Consider the following 22,592-nt stretch of genomic DNA (forward strand, 5'->3'; position numbering starts at 1 on the left):
CTACTAGTTAGTTTTAAAGCCTGGCTCACATCCTCCTCCTGGTTTATTTTCACTAGTTATTTCACTGCCTATAAATTTCAAGGTCACTCCGTGTTCAGGCAGACAAACAAGCGTGGCCTGGCCACGTGAAGGGAATAAAATCTGTATCTGCCTTGTTGATCCCTTCCCTGCCGTGTCTCCAAATCTGTCTGGAAGATATCGCCTGGTAACGGGCAGAAAATGAACAAAAAACCCACACGGTCTTCAGCCCTGGATACACCTGAGACGCCAGGATGCCATCTGAGAGTTCCTTCCTAGGGAGCCGAAATCTGTTCTGAGAATAAACCTCCCCGCACCGCTTCTCGGCTCTTTGAAAGAGGGGCTGTGAGAAGTTGCTGTGCTGCTCTGAGGAATCAACCTCATGTGACCACAACTAGGCACATGTTTTTGTGGACAATTCCCTCCCACCCCACCCCCAGGGGAGTTGCATTCACCAGCAGATAGTATCTGATACCCACAGAGTCTGTCCTCAGCTCACAGAAAAAGTGCTGGTTGCATATTTATTTATGGGCGGGGGGGGGAGCCACAGCCCCCTCCCTGCACATGAAGCTACCTTATACTGAATCAGACTCTTGGTCCATTAAGGTCAGTATTGTCTGTTCAGACTGGCCGTAGCTTTCTAGGGTCTCAGGTGGATGCCTTTCGCTTCACTTACTACCTAATGCATTTTCAGTGCAATCCAAAGCAGGGCGAAATCGCGCCAGGAAGACATGGTTATCGCGCGATTTTGCACGAGAACACGCTGTGTTCCGGCAAAAGGTAAGCTGTGTGGAAACGGCCCAAGTCTACTTAGAATCCTACTCAGGTCTATTCAATAGGACTTCCAGGAAAGTATTCTTAGGATAGTACTGTTTAAACGAGATTGAGCTTGAGGTCTTTTGCATGTCAGGCAGATGCTCTGCCACCGACCCACAGCCCTTGCCCTACTAATTACCTTTGCCAAATAATATTGATTTTGTCTGGCTTATCTATTGACTAGCCCGTTTTCTTCTCTGGAGCGATCAAGAAACATATTCAGAGCATAGGTCTATGCAGACCGGGGGAGGGGGGGATTGTAGCTGGGGTCACACCAGAGGGAAAGGGGGAAGGCTTAGCACCACCTTCATTGCCCTGGTTGTCTTTCTCCCAGACGAATGAATGATTGCCATTTACTGCACTGGGAAAACAGGCAGCATAGCTCTTATTTCTGTAGGGGATGCACCCTGGCCCAGTTGTGTGTACAGTAATCTATCCCTCTGTTTCTATATGCCCTGTCCTATTACCATGATGGGCATTTGGGGTAATGATACACGTGTTTTGGTGCAAAATAGTAAAGAGTCTAGTAGCACCTTTAAGACTTTATTGTAGCATAAGCTTTCGAGAATGCATCTGATGAAGAGAGCATCTGACGAAGAGTGCTGTGGCTCTCGAAAGCTGATGATGCATCTGACGAAGAGAGCTGTGGCTCTCAAAAGCTGATGATGCATGTAGCTCTCGAAAGCTGGTAATGCATCTGACGAAGAGAGCTGTGGCTCTTGAAAGCTGACAGTGCATCTGACGAAGAGAGCTGTGGCTCTCGAAAGCTGACGATGCATCTGAAGAAGAGAGCTGTGGTTCTCGAAAGCTGATGATGCATCTGACAAAGAAAGCTGTGGTTCTCAAAAGCTTATGCTAAAGGTGTTCTTTGCTATTTTGCAACTACAGACTAACACGGCTAACTCCTCTGTGTTTTGGTGTGAGACGGGTGGTGCAAAAGGGCATCCAGCACACATCTGTGAGCCATTTATTCATTTTTGTCTTTGGCAGGCAGTTGGAGTGTAGCTGAGCGAGAGAGCTGTGTTGAGCTGATTTGGCAGCTGATCACAAAAGGCAGGCCTTGACAAATTTGCTTTGGCTTTAGGAGCCGTCCTAAAAATTTAAGAGCCAGCCTTATTTTTCAGCCTTCACGGTTTTATATTTTAATGGTTGTACTTTCTAAATTATTACTACCACAAAACCTAATCCTAAACTCTTCACAGTTGCTTGTCATCTTTTTTTAAAGCTATAACAAAAGCATTTGTAGTGTACAAATAAATATGGGGTAACCTTGGCCGTCATCACAGCAAAAAGCTAACCTCTGTCCCTCATCTAAATAAGCTTTATAAACTTATATTTCTTTACCCTGTGGCATTGTTTATGGAAATGTCCTTGATATTGACAGTACTAATCTCACACTGTGTAGTCCGCTTTGAGTCTCCGTGAGAAAGGTGGACTATAAATGACATAAGTAAAATAAAAAAATAATTGTACTCCTACTGATTATTATCAAAAGGCACTTATAATAAGTGACTGGTGACAATACTAGGCACTAGGGTGGACCGCTGAGGGTTGGGAAATTCCTGGAGATTTGGAAGTAGAGCCTGGTGAGAGCAGAGTTTGGCAAGGCGAGGGACCTCAGCGTGATATAATGCCATAGAGTCCAACCTCCAAAGCAGCCATTTTCTCGAGGGGAACTGATCTCAGTAGTCTGTAGATCAGCTGTAATTCTAGGAGATCTACAGTCCCACCTGGAGCCTGGCAAACCACAATGAAATTTCTAGATGCCATGACACCCTGGCGCCTGGGATTTGTTGAGCCCCGATACAAGGGGACTGACCCAGTTCTCCCCTTCCCATATTGTAAAGCCTTTTCTTAACTTTAAGACTGTTTCAGCGCCCTTGACCTCCACACTCTTCTGCTGTAATTAACCAAGACAGATGTTTCTTGCCTGTTTCCTCTCCTGCCTTATGTCTCCCCAAGCCAGATCTGAGCCTCCTCTCTCTTTTCTTTGCTACATAACTTGTCACGGAGAACAGAGTGAGGATTTGTTTAGTTAATAATCGGCTCCCATCAGCCCCAACTCTTTTTCAGGTTCACAGCATTGAAGGCAAGCAGGGCAAAACTGGATTTGTGGTGGGGTAGGGATTTGGAATGACTTGCCTTTGATTGGGCTTACCGTCTGACAGAGCACTTCTCGTGGAAAGAAGTTTTCCTTCAGGGGCTGTCGGCTAGCGCCATTAGGGCTCGTCCACCTCTTCCTGCAGTGCGTATTCAGCTTAGCTTGTTTGCTTGAAATCACTTGCCGTGCAAGCACTTTCTATGTAGCACCTTGCAAAGAGTCCAGTAGCACCTTTAAGACTATCCAGCTTTATTGCTACATACGCTTTCAAGAACCACGGCTGTCTTTGTCAGATGTATCTGATGAAGAGAGCTGTGGTTCTCAAAAGCTGACAATGCTTCTGACGAAGTTTATGCTACAGTAAAGTTGGTTAGTCTTAAAGGTGTTACTGGACTCTTTACTATTTTGCAGCTACAGACTAACACGGATAACTCCTCTGTATCTATGCAGAACCTAATATTCTGCTTGTGAATTTCTTCGTTTGATCTGGGGGTGAGGGCATGGACCCTTCTCCCCCAATTTTATCCTCTCAACAACCTTGTGAGGTAAGTTAAGGTGCGAGTGAGTGTGACTGGCCCGGGGTTACCTACTTGGTTTCATAGCAAAATGGGACATGGATCCAGGCCTCCTTGGTTGTATCTGGATGCTGGAACCATGACCGCACACTGGCTCTCACTTACCTTTGTATCTTCTTTGATTAACAGCAACGAATCTCAGGTGTGACAGCACTCTGTGACCTCATGTGTATAGCGCTGGCAAGAGAAGCCCCCTTTATGCAGTCCATCAACGTTTGCAATGGCTTTTCTTAACTCGGTGTCCGTCTTTCCATGCAGATTGTTGTCCCCCCGGCCCAGCCTCCTCAACACTACCCATGACGCCCGGCCGAACTCCTCCCCTCAAAAGCCGCTGGACTTGAAGCAGTTGAAGCAAAGAGCTGCTGCCATCCCACCCATTGTGAGTAGCGTGTCCCAAACCGAGCTGCAAAGCGTTTTTGCTCCCGGGCATTTGAAACCTCTTTGGGTTGGCTTCTACGCGACGTCGCCCCTCTACGGGAGTATGCGGGTTTTTCTGCTTCCTGAAACAATTGTTAGTTTGTCCCAAGCCAAAAAAAAAGAGGGACACCTGCTATTCTACAGGACACCCGGTGTTTTTGGCACGGCACTCAGTGCGCCGTGTCTTCCAAGTGTCTTGTTTGTTCCCTCAAATGGGAAAAGCAGACTCAGTGGGGGACTAAATGGCTCTTAAAAAGCTTGCTGCAAGGGAGCTGGAATCCCGTCTTTCTGGATGCTCGTGTGTGTGTGTGTGTGTGTGTGTGTGTGTGTGTGTGTGTGTGTACACATGTGTGTGTGCGCGCACACCAGCTGCAAGTGGCATAACCTAGCCCGCTTCTCTCCTCCTCTCCCTGCAGATTTCGGATGGTTTGCTGGAGGGAACATTGCAGAGCGGAAGCACGAAGCCTCAGGTGCCTCATCACGCGTTGGCCCTTTACCAGCAGCAAATCACTAAAGCCCATGAGTCTGCTCGGGAGGACTCAGCGCCGAGTAAGGAAGCTCAGCCGCAGCAGCCGGCTGAAAAGGAGTCTCCACTCAGCAGCAGCCCCGAGGCCCAGAGCAAGAGCCCCACGGCGCTCGACAAAGAAGGTGAGTGAGAGAGTGTTTGAGTCTGGTGGCGGCGGCAGGGGAGCGGCGATGATTGCAGGAGGGGGTGCGCCTCCCGCCCCAACCTCGAGAGCCCTTTGAAAAGTCTCTCTCAGCAGAGTCAGAGAGGCATGGCTAATTAGAGGGAACATTGTGCCTTGCTCGGCCTGGATCGGATGCTGAAAGCCAAGAGATCACTTTTATTAATGTCCCTGCAGTTGCCTTTGGAAAGGGGCAAGAGGGCCTGGAGAAGGGCCAGGGCCACGGGGCGAGCCACTTTCCTCCACCTCGCCGGCACGAGGAAGGCTTTTAGTGCTCAGATGGAGCCATTATTTCTTGGACAATCAATGCTAATGCCCTGACTGGAAGGGCAAGACTTCCTGTAAAAGATTCTCCTCTGCATCCACAGTGGAAGCAGCTTGGGCACCTAATGGGCAATTTGCAGCTTCCCTCTCCGTCCTGTGCCTCCGTCGTATTGATAGTCGAATGCTTGAAGAGCTGAAATGCAGGACAGGTTGGGAATCTCCTAATGCATGTTTAAAAGTCCACTCACCACTTCATGGCACATATATTTCCAAACTACTTAATCCCTGCCTTTGCCCTCTCTTACAAGAACGTGAAGTCCTAGCACCAGTAGTGGGACCTCTTTTTTTTCTCTCTGTGTACATGCACACACAGATATGCACTTAAGTTTCTAGCCCCTGTGATTCATGAAAGAAACTCTCAGAATCCAGAGGTGACACGACAGGATTTCAAAGAACGTATTCCTGCTTTTCAGAGTTGAGGAGGGATGAGCATCATTCCTCCTCCTCCACCTGAACGTTCCTCTGCCGCGTGTTCAAGGGGTGCATTTTCACCATCACAGAGGAACACAAGAATAACTTGTGAGTCGGCACCTCCTGCCACATGAAGTACCAGGCTGGGGTCTTCATTCGTCCCTGCAGTTGGGGAGGGCTGCTTCTGGACAGCAAGATATGGATAGTGCAGCAAAGTTAATTCCTTTTTGAACAAAAACTTTCCTGCAATAACGCCCAGAGTTGGATCACTGATCTGTGATCCCCCCACAGGGATAAACTGCATCAAGGCTGCATTTAGGGGTTCTGGCAAACCCTAATTCTGCAGAGCTTTAGGTAGCCATCAGACTCTCTCACAGGCTGTTTGCAGAGCCCGACTTGCCTCCCTCTTCCTCTTCTCATGTGCTGAGATTGATTGAACACTTCCCAGTTTGATTACACTGCAAGTTGCTGTGACGTCTGAATGCAGGTGCCCGGGCAGAGCGGCATTTATTCTCCACGCGCACAAAAGCCAGGGTTTTAATCATCAGTATTCCAGTTTAAAACTGAGGCTTGTGGGAGGGAAACGAACTCTGGTTCGACCAGGCAATAGTACGCGAATGTCTCGGTGAACTGGAGCCTAATCTAATTAAAGTTTGCCGTGATGATTGAATGCAGTCCCAAGTTTCCACAGGATATGTGCAGGAGAAACAACTGATTAAAATGTACTCTTAACAATTAGAAGGTGAGACTTATTTGTCTGGGCTGTCTGACCCCTTGTCTATTTGTTGCGATTGTCCTCAGCTTCCTTTTCATTTGCTCCTTGCAGGCCTCCAGTAGTTGGTGGAACGATTCCAGATTTAGTCGGGAAAAAGAGAATGAGTCTTGAAAGCAAGACAAATGAAAGTGGTTAATTTCCATGATCCCCCCCCCCACACACACACACACCGATTGCAGAATTTTCATTTCTTCAGTACTGAATTTGCAGTACTTAAAAAATTGGCTGGGCATGGTAGGATGGAACTTGTTCAGTTCCAAGCTGTATAATTGTTAAGACTAGAAAAGGAGCAATTCCCGGGCTTTCTTAGCAGAGAGGCAATTGTTGCAAGCCACACAAGTGATTATTCCAATTACTTGGATTTGGAGGGGGGGGGCGCCTTTCTCCCTTCTGCCCTGCTCAAGGCAAATCAAAGGAAATCACGCTCGGCGGAGTTGATTCTGCAGCTGGTACCACATCGCAGCCCCAAATCCTCCATACGGCTTTGCAGCCAAGTCTCACCACTGTGTGTCGCGTCTCGTGTGAGGCGTTCCCTATCTCGCAGGTCTTTTGGCTTGGCTTTTACTGGCTTGGAGCCATTCCAGTGAAAGAATTCATACCAGCTCCTATTCCTCGGGTTACAAAGGCATTTTCCAGGTTTAGGGGCTTTGCCCATGTGGCTGTCTTGCTTCACACAAATGGGTTCCAGGATTTTTTCCTCCCTTCCTTATGCAAAGCTGCAGTTAAAGGGCAGCTGGGGGAGAAGAGGGGTGTGGATTGGTGGGGAGGAGGTTGGCTTGGCAGCTTTAAAGCTAGCAATATGTTTCCTATTGATTCAGTCACTCCTTCAGCTTGGCCTTTCCAGGGCCAGCTGAAAGCCAAGAGCATTCATTTGGATGACAGATTGTGCAAACTTCTTGTCTCCCTCGATCCAATTTCAGGGGCATGATGGACGGTAATAGTAACCCTCCTTCTGGGGATAAGTGCTGTTTTATCAAAAGACCTCTGAATTATGGCCCCCCTTTAATGTATGTTGGGGGTGGGGAACGGGGGCGGGGGGCGGGGGCGGGGGGCGGGGGGAAGAACCACAAATGAAGCTGCTGCATTCTCAGCTTCAAAGGGTTTTGTTCCTAGGTGGGGATGGATTAGTTTTCCAGATACAAACAGCACATCTTTTTTGGGTCTGCCTTGACAGAAGGCTAGAGATCCATCACAAATTTACGTGCTTCTGATACACGTGGCCTTGGAGGAGAAGGCAGTAGCCAGTGTGCTTAACAGAGTTCAGAGATATCATAATGGAGTGGTGGAGTACCTGCTTTGCATGTTGAAGGCCCCAGATTCAGTCCCTCACCTCTACAGTCTGTCTAGGGATCTCAAGCAGTAGGTGTTGGAGAAGACGTTTCTCTGCCTGAGACCTTGGAGAGCGTTGCCAGCCAGAGTAGACAATACCGAGTTAGACGGATCAACCGTCCAACTCTGCATAAGACATTTTTTATATGTTCACAGTACAGTACATAAATTGCCCCCCTGCCCCAGTTTGGAAGAGGTGGAGTTACTGTTTCAAAATGATTTTTACAAGAGAATCTACTCTGTTGTGTAGCCTTCTCCCACGGTTAGCATCAGAATAGTTAAATTATGCAAAACACACAGATATATTCCAATCTGATTTGCGTTATGTGGTCAGGATACAAAAGCGGGTTTCTTCTTGGCATAGTATTTGTGGGGCTGGGGGCTGACACAGAGTACATTGGGGGGAAGGAGTCTTCTTTCTGCAGCCATGAAAACAAGTTCACAAAAGTTACTAGACCACAAAAAGTTTTAACTAGCCCATGTGCCGTCACACTTATTTATACATTAGATTGTGTGCCCCCACCATTACCACCCCCCACACACCTTTTTCACTGGAGTCCCTAAAGCACTTCACAATGTTCATAAAATTCAGCAAATTAAAACTATAGAGGAAATAAGAAACAGCTGTATACAGAACTGTGCAATATGCGCTGCTGGGGGTGAATCTGTAAATTGTATCTGTTTTTTATGCTACCGGTTTTATTTGATGTCTTTTAAACTGATGAGATCCACTCTGAGCCTGCTTGCAAGGAGATCAGACAATAAATTTAATCAGGGCTTTTTTTCTGGGAAAAGAGGTGGTGGAACTCAGTGGGTTGCCCTCGGAGAAAATGGTCACATGGCTGGTGGTCTCACCCCCTGATCTCCAGACAGAGGGGAGTTTAGATTGCCCTCTGCACCGCTTGGCGGTGTGGAGGGCAATCTAAACTCCCCTCTGTCTGGAGACCAGGGGGCGGGGCCACCAGCCATGTGACCATTTTCAAGATGTTCCGGAACTCCGTTCCATTGCGTTCCAGCTGGAAAAAAGCCCTGAATTTAATAAATAAATTTTAAAAATGAGAAACTGTGGGTGGTTGAGGGAGAGAAAAGAGACATGTTGAGAAGCAAACTTCTAAAATTCTAAACTAAACAAACCCGGAAAGATTTCCAACACTTGCAGACATTTAGTTCATCTGAACATGGACAAAGGAAGCAGCAAAGATATGTGATGGTGTGTTCACCTATGTTAAGGAAGAAGAGGATCAAGAAGCATGAGCCTACATGTTATTTGTGGTATCCGTGACGCCTGCCATAGTGAAGTAGCCCAAGAATGTGAGCAGAGAGTTTGGAGAACTCAAATTTCATCTGGACCGTTAACTTATTATATAAATAATCTTCAACCTTTCCAGACATAGAACCCACCTTTAATTCCAATAGGCAGCATCAAAGCTAAATTACAAGAGACAAATTGCACAAGGACGCTCACATGAAGAGAATCACAAATGTTAAACAGGAAGCCGTGTTTTAAAAGACAGATTGGAAGGCTCTGTCAGTTTCCCCTCCAGAGCCACAAAGATGGCTCCTCAGAGGGTTTGTTTATTTCCTCTTTGCTTCCTAGAAGGGGAGGTGAAGCTGACAGAGCATTCTGGAGGCAAAGAGGAAATAGACAAACCCTCTGAGGAGCAATCTTTGTGGCTCTGAAGAGAGGTGAAATTGACAAAGCCTTCTGATCTGTTCTAAAACTCAGCTTCCCAGCTAACATTGCGACTCCATTCACGTGAACATCCTCGTGTAATTTGTCTCTTGTAGTTTAGCTCTCAGACCCATTGAACTGCAAGCATGTGGCAGGAAGTCACCTGAGAGTCTTGATGAATGAGCTGAAGACCTCTGAACACACACACACCCCACTACAGGGAGAGTTGCCGTGGCAGAACTATTGTGAGGATTACGGGCAATAATCTTTCTACAGTGCTTTGAATACTCTCAAATGCTATGTAAATGTTAAGCGTTTTATCCAGGACTTTCGACTGGATTAAGAAGCTAGGGCTTGTCTGCGCTCGTTTCGTTTCTGAGAGAGATAGGAAATAAAAGCCCAGCTTTTCTTTAGTAGCGTGTTGATGGCATCAATTTCTACTTTGCACAATCTGGGCTGAAGCTAGCAAGCAGGCCTTGTGCACGTGCCATTCACAAGGACATAACCGAGCTTCTCTAAAGGGTTGCTTGCAGAAGTTGTATTATTTATTCACCCCCTGCTTTGAGTAGCAGATGAATCCTCCTTCGATTTGCGTAGATCTTCCCTGGCAAAGCACAGTAGAAGGATGGAGTTCCTGTATCCAAGCTTGTGCGTCACCTCACCTGTCCCTGTGGGAGACGCAAGGAGAGTGCAACCAGAGGAGCATCGTGGTCTGTTGCCTGGGTGGAGTGTGGGGAATTGCAAGGGGAAAAGATGCATGAGCTGTGCTAGCGAGAAGCAGCCACATCGCTGTCTGCCTGTAAGATGCACTCTTTTGATGCAGGTGTGTCTCTCACCTGCTTTCGTGCTGTCTTCTGAGGATGCAGATAAAAAACGTGTTCTGCCTCTTCAATTGTAAAAAGCAGGATTTAGTTGCTAGGTTCTCTACAATGTGAGGGAGACCCCAGTACAGAGGAGCAGCAATTACTGGGCAAGCAGGAGCTCCAGCCTGACCCCTTCTGTGTCCCGGGGGGGGGGGGGGGGTTGCTGTGACCAGAGTGAATGGAACATTACCATCCTACCTACTTACAATACGCCATTGCCAGCCCAAAGGGCCAGAGGAGTATCTCCCCCCCCCCACATCTCCTAGAGAACTGCTTGAGCAGAATCCAGTTCTTAGCAGCCCTGTTCGCTCTCTTTGTCTTAGAGTTTAGGGCAAGGGTCCTGCTGGTGAGCCCCCTGCCCCGGCTGCCTTTTCAGTTAGCTGAATGCGGGAAGTGTTGAACAGTCTTTGTTTCTTGGTTTAGGAAGGCTTGGTAAGGCTGCATTTGCATGAACAAAGCAAACAGATATGCCCAGGGCTTGTTTCAAGGGGGAACGCAGTTCCGGCAGTTCCCCTAAGAGGTCACATGTCAGGTGGCTCCGCCCACCTGACTCGGCTATTTTGGGCCCGTTTCGGCCTGGATTGGGGCCGAAATGGCCTGGATTGGGCCTCTGACGGGTGGTGGATCGCTCTCCCGCTCAGCAGCGGCCTGATCCTGACCATTTTGGGGCCCTTTTCAGCCCCTTTTTGCCATTTTGGGCCCAATTTTGGCCCTGAATGGCCAGGATTGGGTCCAAAACAGCCAGAATAGGTGACGTCGGGGTGTGGCATATGCAAATCAGTTATACTAATGACACTTCTGGTGATGGCAAGAGGCGTGGCATATGCTAATGAGTTATGCTAATGAGTTCTTCCAGTTCTTTTTCTACGAAATGACCCCTGGATATGCCTGTGTGGGTTAGTCGGGAAGAAATATATGGACGCTGTCTGCACTGAAGGATTTCCTGCAAAGAGGATTGTGTTCCGCAAAGCCGTACATTGCTAAGTTCTCCTCCGTCTTGTGGCTTTGTGAGGAAGCAGTTCTTGCTTCCAGGGATGAAGTTTTGGAGCAGGCCCTACACTGATAACGTTCCTCAAGAACAAACCACTTCGGGAGTAGGGTATAGGCTCTTGTTTGAAAAGGAGAATCCATATCCCTGCTCCTTCATCACTTCAGTTCCTCTTGGAGTGAGAATAGCACAGGAATTAAGAGTGTATGAATCACTGTTTGTGTGAATGTGGCCTAAGGAAACCTAGTTTTAAGGATAAGTCTAGTTCAGACTCTGCCCCACCTATGCAGGCACATAAAAATAACAATTTGCCTAGTAATCTAAGAATATATAAAGAGCCCTGCTAGATCAGATCTGTAGTCCATCTTGTCCAGCATCCCCACTCACACAGTGGCCAACCAATTACTCTGTTGGGCCAACAATGGGGCGTAGAGGCCGAGGCCTTCTCTTGATGTTGCCTCCACTCACCTGTGGTGAGTTAGAATTTATTTCAGGCAACCATGCAAGGAAGTTTTGTGAAAGTTGGTTCTTTTGGATGGAGAGGATAGTAAAAAATTCTGTGGGCTTAGGCTCAGCAGATGCTTCAGTCTTCCTAGTTGTTGTTGTTGTTGTTGTTGTTGTTGTTGTTGTTGTTGTTGTTGTAATCCGCTCTCCCCACAAATGGGCTCAGAGCAGAATACAACATATATAGGTAACATGAGCACATCAATTTAACCAGATAGAAATCAATAAAATACAGCAATACAATTTCTAAAAGACAACGGCACACATATTGCACGTCCCAACAATAACAGCAATCCGTCGGGCTGGATGGCCAACTACTAGATGTTAACAGAACGCGGGTAGGACCCTCCCCCCTGTGGTAGGAGGCTGGTTTCATGGCTCACCCACCTCAACCATCATATGCCTGGTGGGACATCTCTGTCTTACAGGCCTGGCGGAAAGATAACAATTCCTGTAGAATGCAATCATCACTGTTTTATTACTTGCATGAACCCATACAACAGTCCAGATAAGGGCAGTGGGTTCTGTTGACTGTGCAATCCAGTGAGGGCGATGGAGGCCCGAGGGAGAATATTTACTGCAAGATCTCACCTGTTCTATGAAGTCTTGTATGTTCCCATTGTGCAATTGTTGTACTTTTTTGAGTTTACAGAAGAGTAACATGGAAATGTTTTAACTCAATACAGTCTAAGTAAACAAATGTCAATACATTTCAACATACTTTTGCCCTCCAAAGGGTATTGTGAGATTGGCTAGGTTGAGAGAGAATAGTCTGGTTCATACACGCAAGGGCATCACTTATTTATTACAATTTATTATTAAACTAGCATCCAGACACTCTAAATTTCAATACCCCTTCCACCCTCAGCCTGCATTATAAAAACTGCTTTCTTTTTCCACTCCTCATATCTGAGGAAGGGAGCTTTGACTCTTGAAAGTTCATACTTTGGAAATCTAGTTGGTTTTAAGGTGCTATGGGGCCTGGATTTTGCCCTTCGGTTGCAGACCAACACGGCTACCCACTTGAAACTTACTTCTCTATACTTCATAACTGCGTGTGTGAATATGTGAATCTGGTTTTTACTGGGTCAGACCGTTGGTCTGTCAATGGCCAAACTAGCCTGATGTAGTGGCTAGAGAGAGAGACTGGGATTTGGGAGAACCCGGTTCTAATCTCCACTCTGCCGTTTTGCCACTACAGGCGAACACGGTTAACTCCTCTGGCACTCTTCCCTGGGAGGCTTGCTCGATAACCTTGGGCCAGTCCCGTGCTCTCAGGCAAACGGGGCTCACAGGGTGGCTGTGATAATAAAAGGGAGAGGAAAACTGTGGAAGCTTCTTGGGAGTCCCCATTGGGTAGAAAGGTAACGTGTTAGATCATTCTGACTGTCATCGGCTCTCCAAGGTTTCAGGTACAGAGACCTTTAACGGGTGATGCATGAAATTGAACCTGAGACCTTCTGCATGTAGACCTGATGCTCTACCACAGAGCATCAGTCCAAGACTCCATTGCAAATTGTTGCATGCCCAGAGATAACGCCTTGATCCCACAGTCACCAAGTGCCGATCATGCGCGTCTGAAACAGGATGGTGATTCACATCAGGCCAATGAGTGAGAGTTGTCACTAATCAGGGATGTAAGGCTGGGCCTCCTCTCTCCAAATACAAATTGCTTTCTTGGCGGCTGGCTTGCAAGAAGGGGAGTTGGAATAAGCAAAACAACTTCCCCACCAGTTCCTTTTTAACGAAAACTGTTCCAAAATTGTGTTTCTTATTTTGCTTTGTGTGCGGAATTGGGTCAATCTTTGATTGAGACACTACCTTTAAATTTTGGCTCAAAATTTATTTTAGAGCCGAGCCTTCTAGTCTTTTAACCTATTTGAAAAGGGATCAGTATTCCTGGGCATGGTTAGTGGGAATACTGAGTAAACTTAAGTATATGGGACTAGCAGTGGAGGACTTATTTATGTCTGATGAGGCCTATATCCTGAATGGTGTTAAGCAGCGTCTACTAGATTGGGAGCAAACGAAGTTATTTCCAGCCCAACCTTTTGTTTGCTCCTCAGATGTATTAGGATTGACTACGTATGTTGGCAGAATTTCGCAGTACTTTTATGATCTTGATACCCCAGGCTGTCGTAGGGCCTTTATGTTGGCCAGACTAAATGCCTTTCCCTCCAGTGTCCTTCAGGGGAGATACCAGCGAGCCCCCTTTTCAGAAAGACATTGTTTGTGTGGAGCCAACTGCCCAGATACCATCCAGCATATAATTTTGGAATGCCATTTATATGATAAGTTGCGGAGAATGCTGTTTGAGAGGTTGCCAAAACGTATTGAACACCAGGACAATTTATCCTTTTGTCGTTTTCTGTTAAAGGATAATGGTACAGCGATCTCTAAAGTGGTTGCAGAGTTTTTAGTGGGTGTGCTTAAGATTCATACAAGTTTTGTATAATATAAATATATTGACTTCTGATATTTTATGTAATTTTATAGTGACTTGTTTGCTGTCTTAGATCTTTGTATACCGTGAAAGGTAATTGCATTGAATGAAAACTGTTTTACTTTTTTTGTTTCGTCTTGCAGAGAAGCCGATGCATTTCACCTCCCTTCCAGAGGGACAAAAGCTGGGTGGAGAGCCTGCCATCACGACCTGCTGGCCACCAGTGCATCCCTACCAAGGGCCATCACGGGATGTGATCAGAACCTCTCCGCATACTGAGCCCCATGTCTTTCAGTATAACCCCCCAGGTGAGCCAGTGTGGTTCACTTCGCATGTGCATGTGCTAGCATGTGTGAATACGTGAAGGTGGGCTGATAGCAGTCACAGCTGTAAACTTCCATTGGAGGCCTTGGATGTAATATTTTTTTCTCTGAAGCATCTTGCCCGACCAATGCTGGCGATTTAACGCTAGGTAAGGGAGACCTCTGTGGCCTCACAGAGCACCAGCAGTGGGAAGATTATGCAGAGCTGTGAAACCAGGGTAGAACAGCAGAAAAGTTTGTAGGAACTATCGTTGATGTTAAGGTGGGCAGCTAGCACCAGGGCTGTAACCAGCTTGCGAAGTTCTAACTCTAAACTGAAGATGAGACACTAGCCACGTGAACATAGCATACCATTGTGTTCCAGATTGGACCGCTGTCCTGTCTAGTTCAGCGCTGTTTGTTCGTTCATTCGTTTGTTTGTCTGCCTGAGACCTTCAAGGTCTTGTTTGTTTGTTTGTTCGTTCGTTCGTTTGTCTGCCTGAGACCTTCAAGGTCTTGTTTGTTTGTTTGTTTGTTTGTTTGTTTGTTTGTTCGTTGTTTGTTTGTTTGTTTGTTTGTTTGTTTGTTTGTTTGTTTGTTTGTCTGCCTGAAACCTTCAATGTCTCAGGCAGAGAAAGATCTCTGCCAGCACATTGTAGTTTGTGTTTGTCGCCAGCCAGGTGTTTGCCCATCCCAACCTGGTTATTTGCTGTCCAAGGTGAAACCCAGGAGACTTTTGGAGACCCATACATGTCTGCTGGCCTGCTTTTGGCTTGGGGGTTTACAAGCTGTCCACCCCTTAGAACCCCTCGATGACAGCTGGAGACAATTCACCCATCTCCTGTATGTGGCAAATGAAAACTTACAAAAGCTCTTAAATCTCTTGCTTTTCTGTACACAGGTCACCCCGTCCCCTTGAATGTGCATGAAAGTTCTCGGCCGGGACTCCAAAGATTGCCAGCCATCTCCAACCCTCCTCCTCTCATTTCCACCAAACACCCCTCTGTTCTTGAAAGACCCCTTGGCTCTGTTGCCCAGGTAAAAGTACAGACATAAAAGTGTGGAGGGTGCATGGAAAATGCCACTTTTGATAGAATGCTTTTTCTTGCCATCTAAGTGCTTTAGATTCCCGAGACTGGATGGATCAAAGGGAAGAATGGGTAAAACTGTCTGTTGGTGAAGCACCATCAGTGCGCATAGCACCTTTACAGAGTCACACATGGAAAAATAGATCCATGCCCTCAAGGAGCTTACAAAATCAAACAGCCAACAGAGAAAGCAACAGAAGGAGAGGAGAGAGCTGTGGTGTGGGAAACCTCAATTAGTCAAACAGTAGTGACAGCAGGAATGAAACTTAAGAGTGTAATGAATAGTCTCTTCTCTTTAAAGCTTTTAAATCTTCCAGTTCGGAGATTTTATATGCCAAATTCCGAACAGCTCAGAAGAGCTTCAAACAAGGTCTAAAGTAGGTATCCCAGACCCCCGGTTCGGGTGGGGGATCCCCCGCTCCCGCGGCGCAGCGCGCTCCTGTGTGCTGCAGCCGCCGGCATCGGGCCCATTTTGGCCCAGATCGAGGCAGCTGTGGAGCACGGGAGCACTCCTGCACTCTGCAGCGCTCAAAACAGGCCCGATCCAAGGCAAACTGGGCCCGTTTTCAGTGCTCCTGCGCTCCACAGCACCCCAAAACGGGCCTGTTCTGCTGCAGATTGGGCCCATTTTGAGGCGCACAGGAGTGTTCCTGCGCTCCGCAGCACCCAAAACGGGCCCGTTCTGCCGTGGATCAGGCACATTTGAGGCGCTGCAGAGTGCAGGAACACTCCTGCGCTCCGCAGCGCCTCAAAAACAGGCCCGATCCTCAGCAGAACGGCCCATTTCCAGTGCTGCGGAGTGCAGGATCACTCCGCAGCACCTGAAAACGGGCCTGCCCAGGGGCCGCGCGATGAAGTGACGTCATCGCGCCTGTGGGGGCGCACACCCACGCTCCGCACCCCCGTCTCCCCAAAGGTAAGTGCCGGGCCCCTGTCCCCTGCCAGGAGGTTGAGGGGGCCTGGCAACCCTAGTCTAAAGACTGAGTTCTTTCTTTAAAGAACTTGTTGCTAAGTACAGATAATTTCTGTGAGTTCTTATTTAGCTCTTCCCTATCAATACACACAGAGACTAGAGTTTTTCTTTAAACTCTAAACTCTTTTAATTAAGCATTATACTAAAGTATAAAGGCATAATAAAATGACTCCAATAAGTGATGAGCATATGCATGCAAGTGAAAATAAATCTCTTAACATTTCTCCGTTAAATCTATGAATGATTCAAGATCAGATCATCTCAGTCTACTGTGAAATGCATTGGAGATCCCATAGACGCACAGAGATTTCCCCCTTAAGTCTTCTGCATTTCCTTCCTCAAAACCCTATTTTTGTGATCTGGGTGACATATTTTATACTAATTTACATGTGCTAGACATCTCTCAGATTTTTTTACATGTGACAATAAGATAAAAATATTTAGCTGATCCTTCAGATTTTCAGTCATGACATTCTGCTAGATCCAAATGTGACGTTATTGTGCACCTGCATGATAAACTCCATAGATCTTTACAAGTCGTCAAAAAAGTTAAATGAGCAGATTATTAATGGTCCATTCTAGCAATTGTAAGAGCCCCGTGGCGCAGAGTGGTAAGCTACAGTACTACAGCCCAAGCTCCGCTCACGATCTGAGTTCGATCCTGACGGAAGCCGGGTTCAGGTAGCCAGCTCAAGGTTGACTCAGCCTTCCATCCTTCCGAGGTCGGTAAAATGAGTACCCAGTTTCCTGGGAGTAAAGTGTAGATGACTGGGGAAGGCAATGGCAAACCACCCCGTAACAAAAAGTCTGCCAAGAAAACATTGTGATGCGACGTGGCCCCCGTGCGTCAGTAATGACTCCGTGCTTGCACAAGGGACTACCTTTACCTTTTTTATTCTAGCAATTAAAGAATCATTAATCTACTGTTGCCTAACTACTTTTAATTGGTTGTCAAAAGATAAAAGGAACAGCTGTGTTTTACACAACCTGCTAACAAACAACATAAAAGTTCGTGCAAAGTTCACCAGAACACACGTGTATAACTAGAGTACATTGTGATTTAATTCATATCTTCATGACCAAAGGACAAGCTATATGAGACAGGTGGGTTTTGAAGAAGAATTTGAAGGGCGATGGTACCTATGTACTTATTCCAGGACTGAGTTCCATGCATAGGGATAGTGAGAGAGGATGGGTGGGTTCATCATAGAGAGAAAGAGATCTTCAAGCATCTGAAAATTGTAGGATTTGAGAAGCAGAGATATAAAAAAAAGGAAGGGCCAAGATACCTGTCTGTGTCTATCCATTTTCTTTTCTTGCTGTAAAGAGCTGAATTCTGTGTTCCATATCGGTGTGCATGCCCAGTACAGTAGAGGGATCCTTGACCATATCTTCCATTGAGATAGGAAAAAATACAAAGAGTAACATCAAGTTCTGACTTCCCATTTGAAATAAGACATTTACGTAGCAGATACGGAGACACTGTGCTGTCACTTCTCTATATTGTTGTGCCCAAACGGCCTTGTATTAGTTGCTGTTCCAACAATGATATTCAATTACAAACTGAGAGTGCCATTCATACCACACTGGGGAAGTCTTCTCATTTCCAGAGCTGTAGGTTTCCTGTTCTCGCTTTCATCCTTCATCAAGCCCACCTGCTTGTTGTAGGCCGGGGTTGTGTTACCTCTGTATAGTGCCTAGCGCACTTAAACTGCTGCATAATTGCTCATTACAGAAGATGTAACTGGAAAGTTATCAGAACCTTTGCATTGTCTATAACATCCATCTGTGCTCTGCATTTTAGGGAGTGCCCCTCCAACTCCACACTCCATTCAGCTCCGAGCATGCAAAAGTTCCCATTGGCTCAATCACCATGGGTCTTCCTTTAACGATGGACCCCAAGAAGTTGGGTAAGACACAACATACTTTCTGTTCTGTTTACTTGGGTGGCACCACACAATTGGGCTCGAGAGCAGCAGTTGGCAGGAGGAGGAGGGGGATGCAGGGACCCCTGCCTCTGGTGCAGTGCTGTAACAGTGTTGCATGATGGGACGGGATGTTTTGCAGTGCCTTTCCCGGGTGTGAAGCAGGAGCAGCTCTCTCCTCGGAGCCACGCTAGTCAGCCTGAAAACTTGGTGGTGCAGACATCGCAGGAGAGCTCAGTCCTTAGAGGTAAGACATTTGTATTCTGCGTCCTGAAAGGGATCCCTTCCAGCGTTACCAAAAACACTGTGGCTCAAGCAGATGTGCGCAGTCCGAGGGTTGCTCTCTCACGTCCTCCACGCAGGATCCTGGTTCGGACTGCTGCGATCACGAACCGTTTCTGCTGATGGCTCTTAAGGAAAAGCCTCCTTGTCCCAAGCATCCACTTGGCGTCTCATGCAGCTGGGCCAGCCATGTTCCTGTCAGCATGACTGACCCACAGCAAGACCAGCAGGCCAAAGCACGCCGCTTGGCTTGCATGCAGGAGAAGTGCAAGTAACACCTCTGACCACCTAAATTAGGTGCGTCCCAGAAACAGGCTGTTCTAGAGGCTGCAGAACGCGCACTCTCCAGGCAGTCAGTATTTGCATGAACGAGGACGTGATATGCGGGGACGTGACCTTTCTGGCTTTGTTGCCTCTTGCAGGAACATCCTTGGGTTCATTGTCGGCAGGAAGCATCACCAAAGGCATCCCCAGCGCAAGGCCCCCGTCGGAGTCTCCCATCACCTATCGAGGGTCCATCACACACGTAGGTTTCTTCTTTGCTTCTGATGTTTTTCAGGCTGTGTTCTGGGAAGCTCTGGAGTTTGCACAAAGCTTCTCCAAGGTTCCTCAGTGATGAGACTAGCTCTGGCTGACCATGGTTGGCCTGCTTTGGTGGGCAGCGATTGGGAGCGGAGCGCACTCACGGTTCCTGCAGAGATTGTGAGGTCCAGCAGGTCTGGTCAGCATCGAGCATCAACTGAGAGTCCCTCTACACGAGACATCTGACACATGAAGAACGCAGTTTGGGAGATGCAATGTTAGCTGGGAAGGGTCGTTTAAAAAGACAGGGCAAAGGCTTTGCTATACACTGGAGCTGTGTGAAGGGGCTGTGGAATGCCAGAAGGGAAACTTCAGCCCATTAGAACCTCTCCATGTCCAAGCCCGGCTCTGGAAGGCAGCTCCAGCCCATTTCCATTCCTCGCTGCCCTCTGGTTGCGATCCCTCACAGTTTTAGAGAGGTGAAATTGACAGAGCCTTCAGGGAGGCGAAGATGAAATGAGCAAACCCTCTGAGAAGCAATCTTCACCACCTCTGTCGTTTTAAACTACGCTTCCTGGCTAACATTGTGTCTCCCTACAATTGGCGAACACACGCCGCCAAGGCGTCTCATGTAGAGAGACTCTCAGTGTGTGGTTTGCAACGCGCTCAGATTCCTTGGCAGGTGCTGAGGTGGAAAGGACTCTGAGTGTAGAAAGCTTTCCAAACCGCTGTTGAAGTGGAGCAAAGTGCTTGCAGCCCAGACTTTGCAGTGAGGGGGTGCATGGGAGGGGGAGCCTCTCCCAGCTGACCACTCAAGTTTCCTTCTGTAAGAAAAGCAGGAAGTGAGCTGCGCCTTTTAAAAATACTCTCCATTTTCAGCCTGCTACTAATGTGGGCAAAAGCTTGGCGGCTTTTTTAAAAGATTCATCGTTTCTTCCGTTCTTCTCCAACCACCCCTATTTAACGGACAGGGGAAATGCAGAAAGGTGGGCTGCCCAACGTGGCAGGTCTCTGCAGCAGATCTCTTTCCAAGCGTTCTCCCTCGGGTCCTCGTTGCTTCCTAAAAGGACCCCCACCCCACCCCCGCACTGCGAGAGCATAGCACTCTGATTCCCATCAGTCCTCTCCAGCGGCAGAATTCCTGCCAAGTGGGTGATAGCTTTGTGCCGCTGAGTTATTGCTTTATCTGGAAACTAAGCAGAGAGAATCCGTTTCCCTTGGGGATTTTTCTCTGGCCGCTGTTCAGATCTTTAAAGCTGCTTATAAACACTCCGGATTCCTCTCCCCTCCCTTCGGGCTTCCTTATCGAGGAAGGGTAACGGGGGCTCAGCAGCCACTAGAGGGCCCATCTCGGATTGCACCAGCTACGGAACAGGGGGGAAAAATCTCTTGGTTTCTTTGGGTTTCGTGTTTACTTTCCTCTAGTTAACTGCTTTTTTAAAAAAATCCAAGTAAATTTAAACGACTGCAGCTAAAGTGCTTTTAACGCATTTATCCCCAGTAAGCGCTTTGATCGTTTTTAATGTTTGCTGATGTTCAAAGCCATTTACGCCAAGCCCCTCCCAACAGTTGGAATTTGCATTCAATTTTAAATTCTCATTATCTGCATCCTGTTTCTAAACTCTGTCACTCTCCAGGGGGCTGACTGAAGACAGAAATTTTAAGGCTAAACAGGACCATAGAGTCACTGTACCCAAAGAGTCCAGTAGCACCTTTAAGACGAACCAGCTTCATTGTAGCATAAGCTTTCAAGAGCCACAGCTCTCTTCGTCAGATGCATCTCCCAACTTTCGAGAACAATAAAATAAATTAACCAAATGCATTAAGGTGCATTGGTGGGGAGAACCGCCCCCTACCCAAAGGTGGGAGGCCAACATGGCACAGCCCCCTTCAACCACCGAACGCCTGGGGGAACAGCTGTGTCTTACAGGCTGTTTTTATTGTTATTTTCTTGTTTTTATTGATTTTAACTGTTGTTCACCGCCCAGAGCCCCTGAGGATGGGCGGTTTATAAATCGAATAATAAATAAAATAAACCCCGCCTTTCTCCCCAGTGGGGACCAAAAGCAGCTCACATCGTTCTCCTCTCCTCTGTTTTTTATCCTCACAGCAGCCCTGTGAGGTAGGTTAGTCTGACTGGCCCAAGGTCACCTTCCATGGCAGAGAGGAGATTCGAACCTGGGCTTCCCAGATCCTTGTCCGACATTCTGTCCGCTGTGCCCCATTGGCTCTCATCTCCTTCATCTGCAGTGCCTGTCCTTTCCGTGTTGCTCTAGTCTCGGCCTTATACAAGACGCGCGTCTCCCCTCTCCCCCACCTGAATTCCATTCATAGTGGTTGTCCTCATCAATAATTAAGGTGCTTCCCTGGCAGTGGGTTATCTGGAAGCGGAGGTCCAGGCGGATGCTCGCCTGGCTGCTGCCTTTTGTTCAGCCTTTCTTCTGGAACAAAGTAGTGTTCTCTTTCTGAGCGCGCGCGCATGTGTGTGTGTGTGCATACTTTGGCTTCTGCCTTATTTGCTTATGACGTTGTTTAATGTGAATCTTGGGCCTCTTTCCAAGGGCACCCCGGCTGAAGTGCTATACAAAGGAACCATTACCAGGATAATTGGAGAAGACAGCCCCAGCCGAGCAGAGAAAGCGAGAGAGGATGCTTTGCCGAAGGGGCACGTCATTTATGAAGGGAAGAAGGGACATGTTCTGACCTACGATGGTGAGTTGCACTTTCACTCCACTTTGGCGTCACATTTTCTGGCGCTGTATCAAGATGGGTAGCCGTGTTGGTCTGTCTGTAGCAGTAGAAAAGAGCAGGAGTCCAGGAGCACCTAGAAGACTAACAACATTTGTGGTAGGGTATGACCTTTCAAGAGTCACAGCTCACTTCTTCAGTCTTACAGGTGCTACTGGACTCTTGCTCTTTTCTGGGGCTATAAGCAGGAGTTTCAGTCAAGAGAGCTGCCAGGGTCTATTCCTTTATCTGAGAAAGTGTCTTACTTGGTCTGCGTATCGAGTGTGAGGAGGTTGTAATAGACTAATTAATTTGTGCCTCATTTAAGCTTTTATACTATCCAGTTCGCAGATTTATATCCCACATTTTGAACAGCTTAGAGAGATTCCAATAAGGTCAAAAGACAGAAATCTGTCTTTAAAGAACTTGTTGCTTAGTACAAATAATTTCTGTGAGTTCTTCCTGTTTAGCTGTTCCCTACCAAGACACACAGAGACTTCCTTTTGAGTTTTTCTTTAAACTCTAAACTCTATTTTTTTTAATTCAGCAAGATACTAAAATATAAAAGCATAATAAAATAACTCCAGTAATGGATAAGCATATGCACGCATGTAAAAATAAATCTCTTACGATTTCTTCATTAAAACTATGAATGATTTAAAATCAGATCATCTTAGTCTACTGTGAAATGTATTAGAATTCCCCCTAGAGAGAGACACACATCTCTCACCTGAATCTTCTGCAAATATCCTTCATCAAACACCTTGTTTTCTTATCTGGTTGACATCTTTTATACTAATTGACCTGAGCTATCTATAAAGACATCTCTAAGACCTTTTACATGTGACAGT

At 47.0% G+C, this 22,592-nt stretch overlaps 1 protein-coding gene across 10 annotated transcripts in view; it reads left to right on the forward strand.

Moving 5' to 3' along the window:
• The window catches only part of NCOR2 (nuclear receptor corepressor 2), a 386,637-nt gene that overhangs the window by 309,426 nt on the left and 54,619 nt on the right, over positions 1–22,592 (forward strand). For all 10 annotated transcript variants that reach the window (XM_054996728.1, XM_054996729.1, XM_054996722.1 and 7 more), the window contains 8 exons: positions 3,769–3,889; positions 4,344–4,575; positions 14,066–14,230; positions 15,126–15,262; positions 18,090–18,195; positions 18,353–18,457; positions 18,915–19,018; positions 21,576–21,726. In XM_054996728.1, the coding sequence (XP_054852703.1) occupies positions 3,769–3,889; positions 4,344–4,575; positions 14,066–14,230; positions 15,126–15,262; positions 18,090–18,195; positions 18,353–18,457; positions 18,915–19,018; positions 21,576–21,726 (1,121 nt within the window). The remainder of the gene's footprint in view (positions 1–3,768; positions 3,890–4,343; positions 4,576–14,065; positions 14,231–15,125; positions 15,263–18,089; positions 18,196–18,352; positions 18,458–18,914; positions 19,019–21,575; positions 21,727–22,592) is intronic.

Source organism: Eublepharis macularius, chromosome 13 (genome assembly GCF_028583425.1).
Source record: "Eublepharis macularius isolate TG4126 chromosome 13, MPM_Emac_v1.0, whole genome shotgun sequence".
Lineage (NCBI taxonomy): Eukaryota > Metazoa > Chordata > Lepidosauria > Squamata > Eublepharidae > Eublepharis > Eublepharis macularius.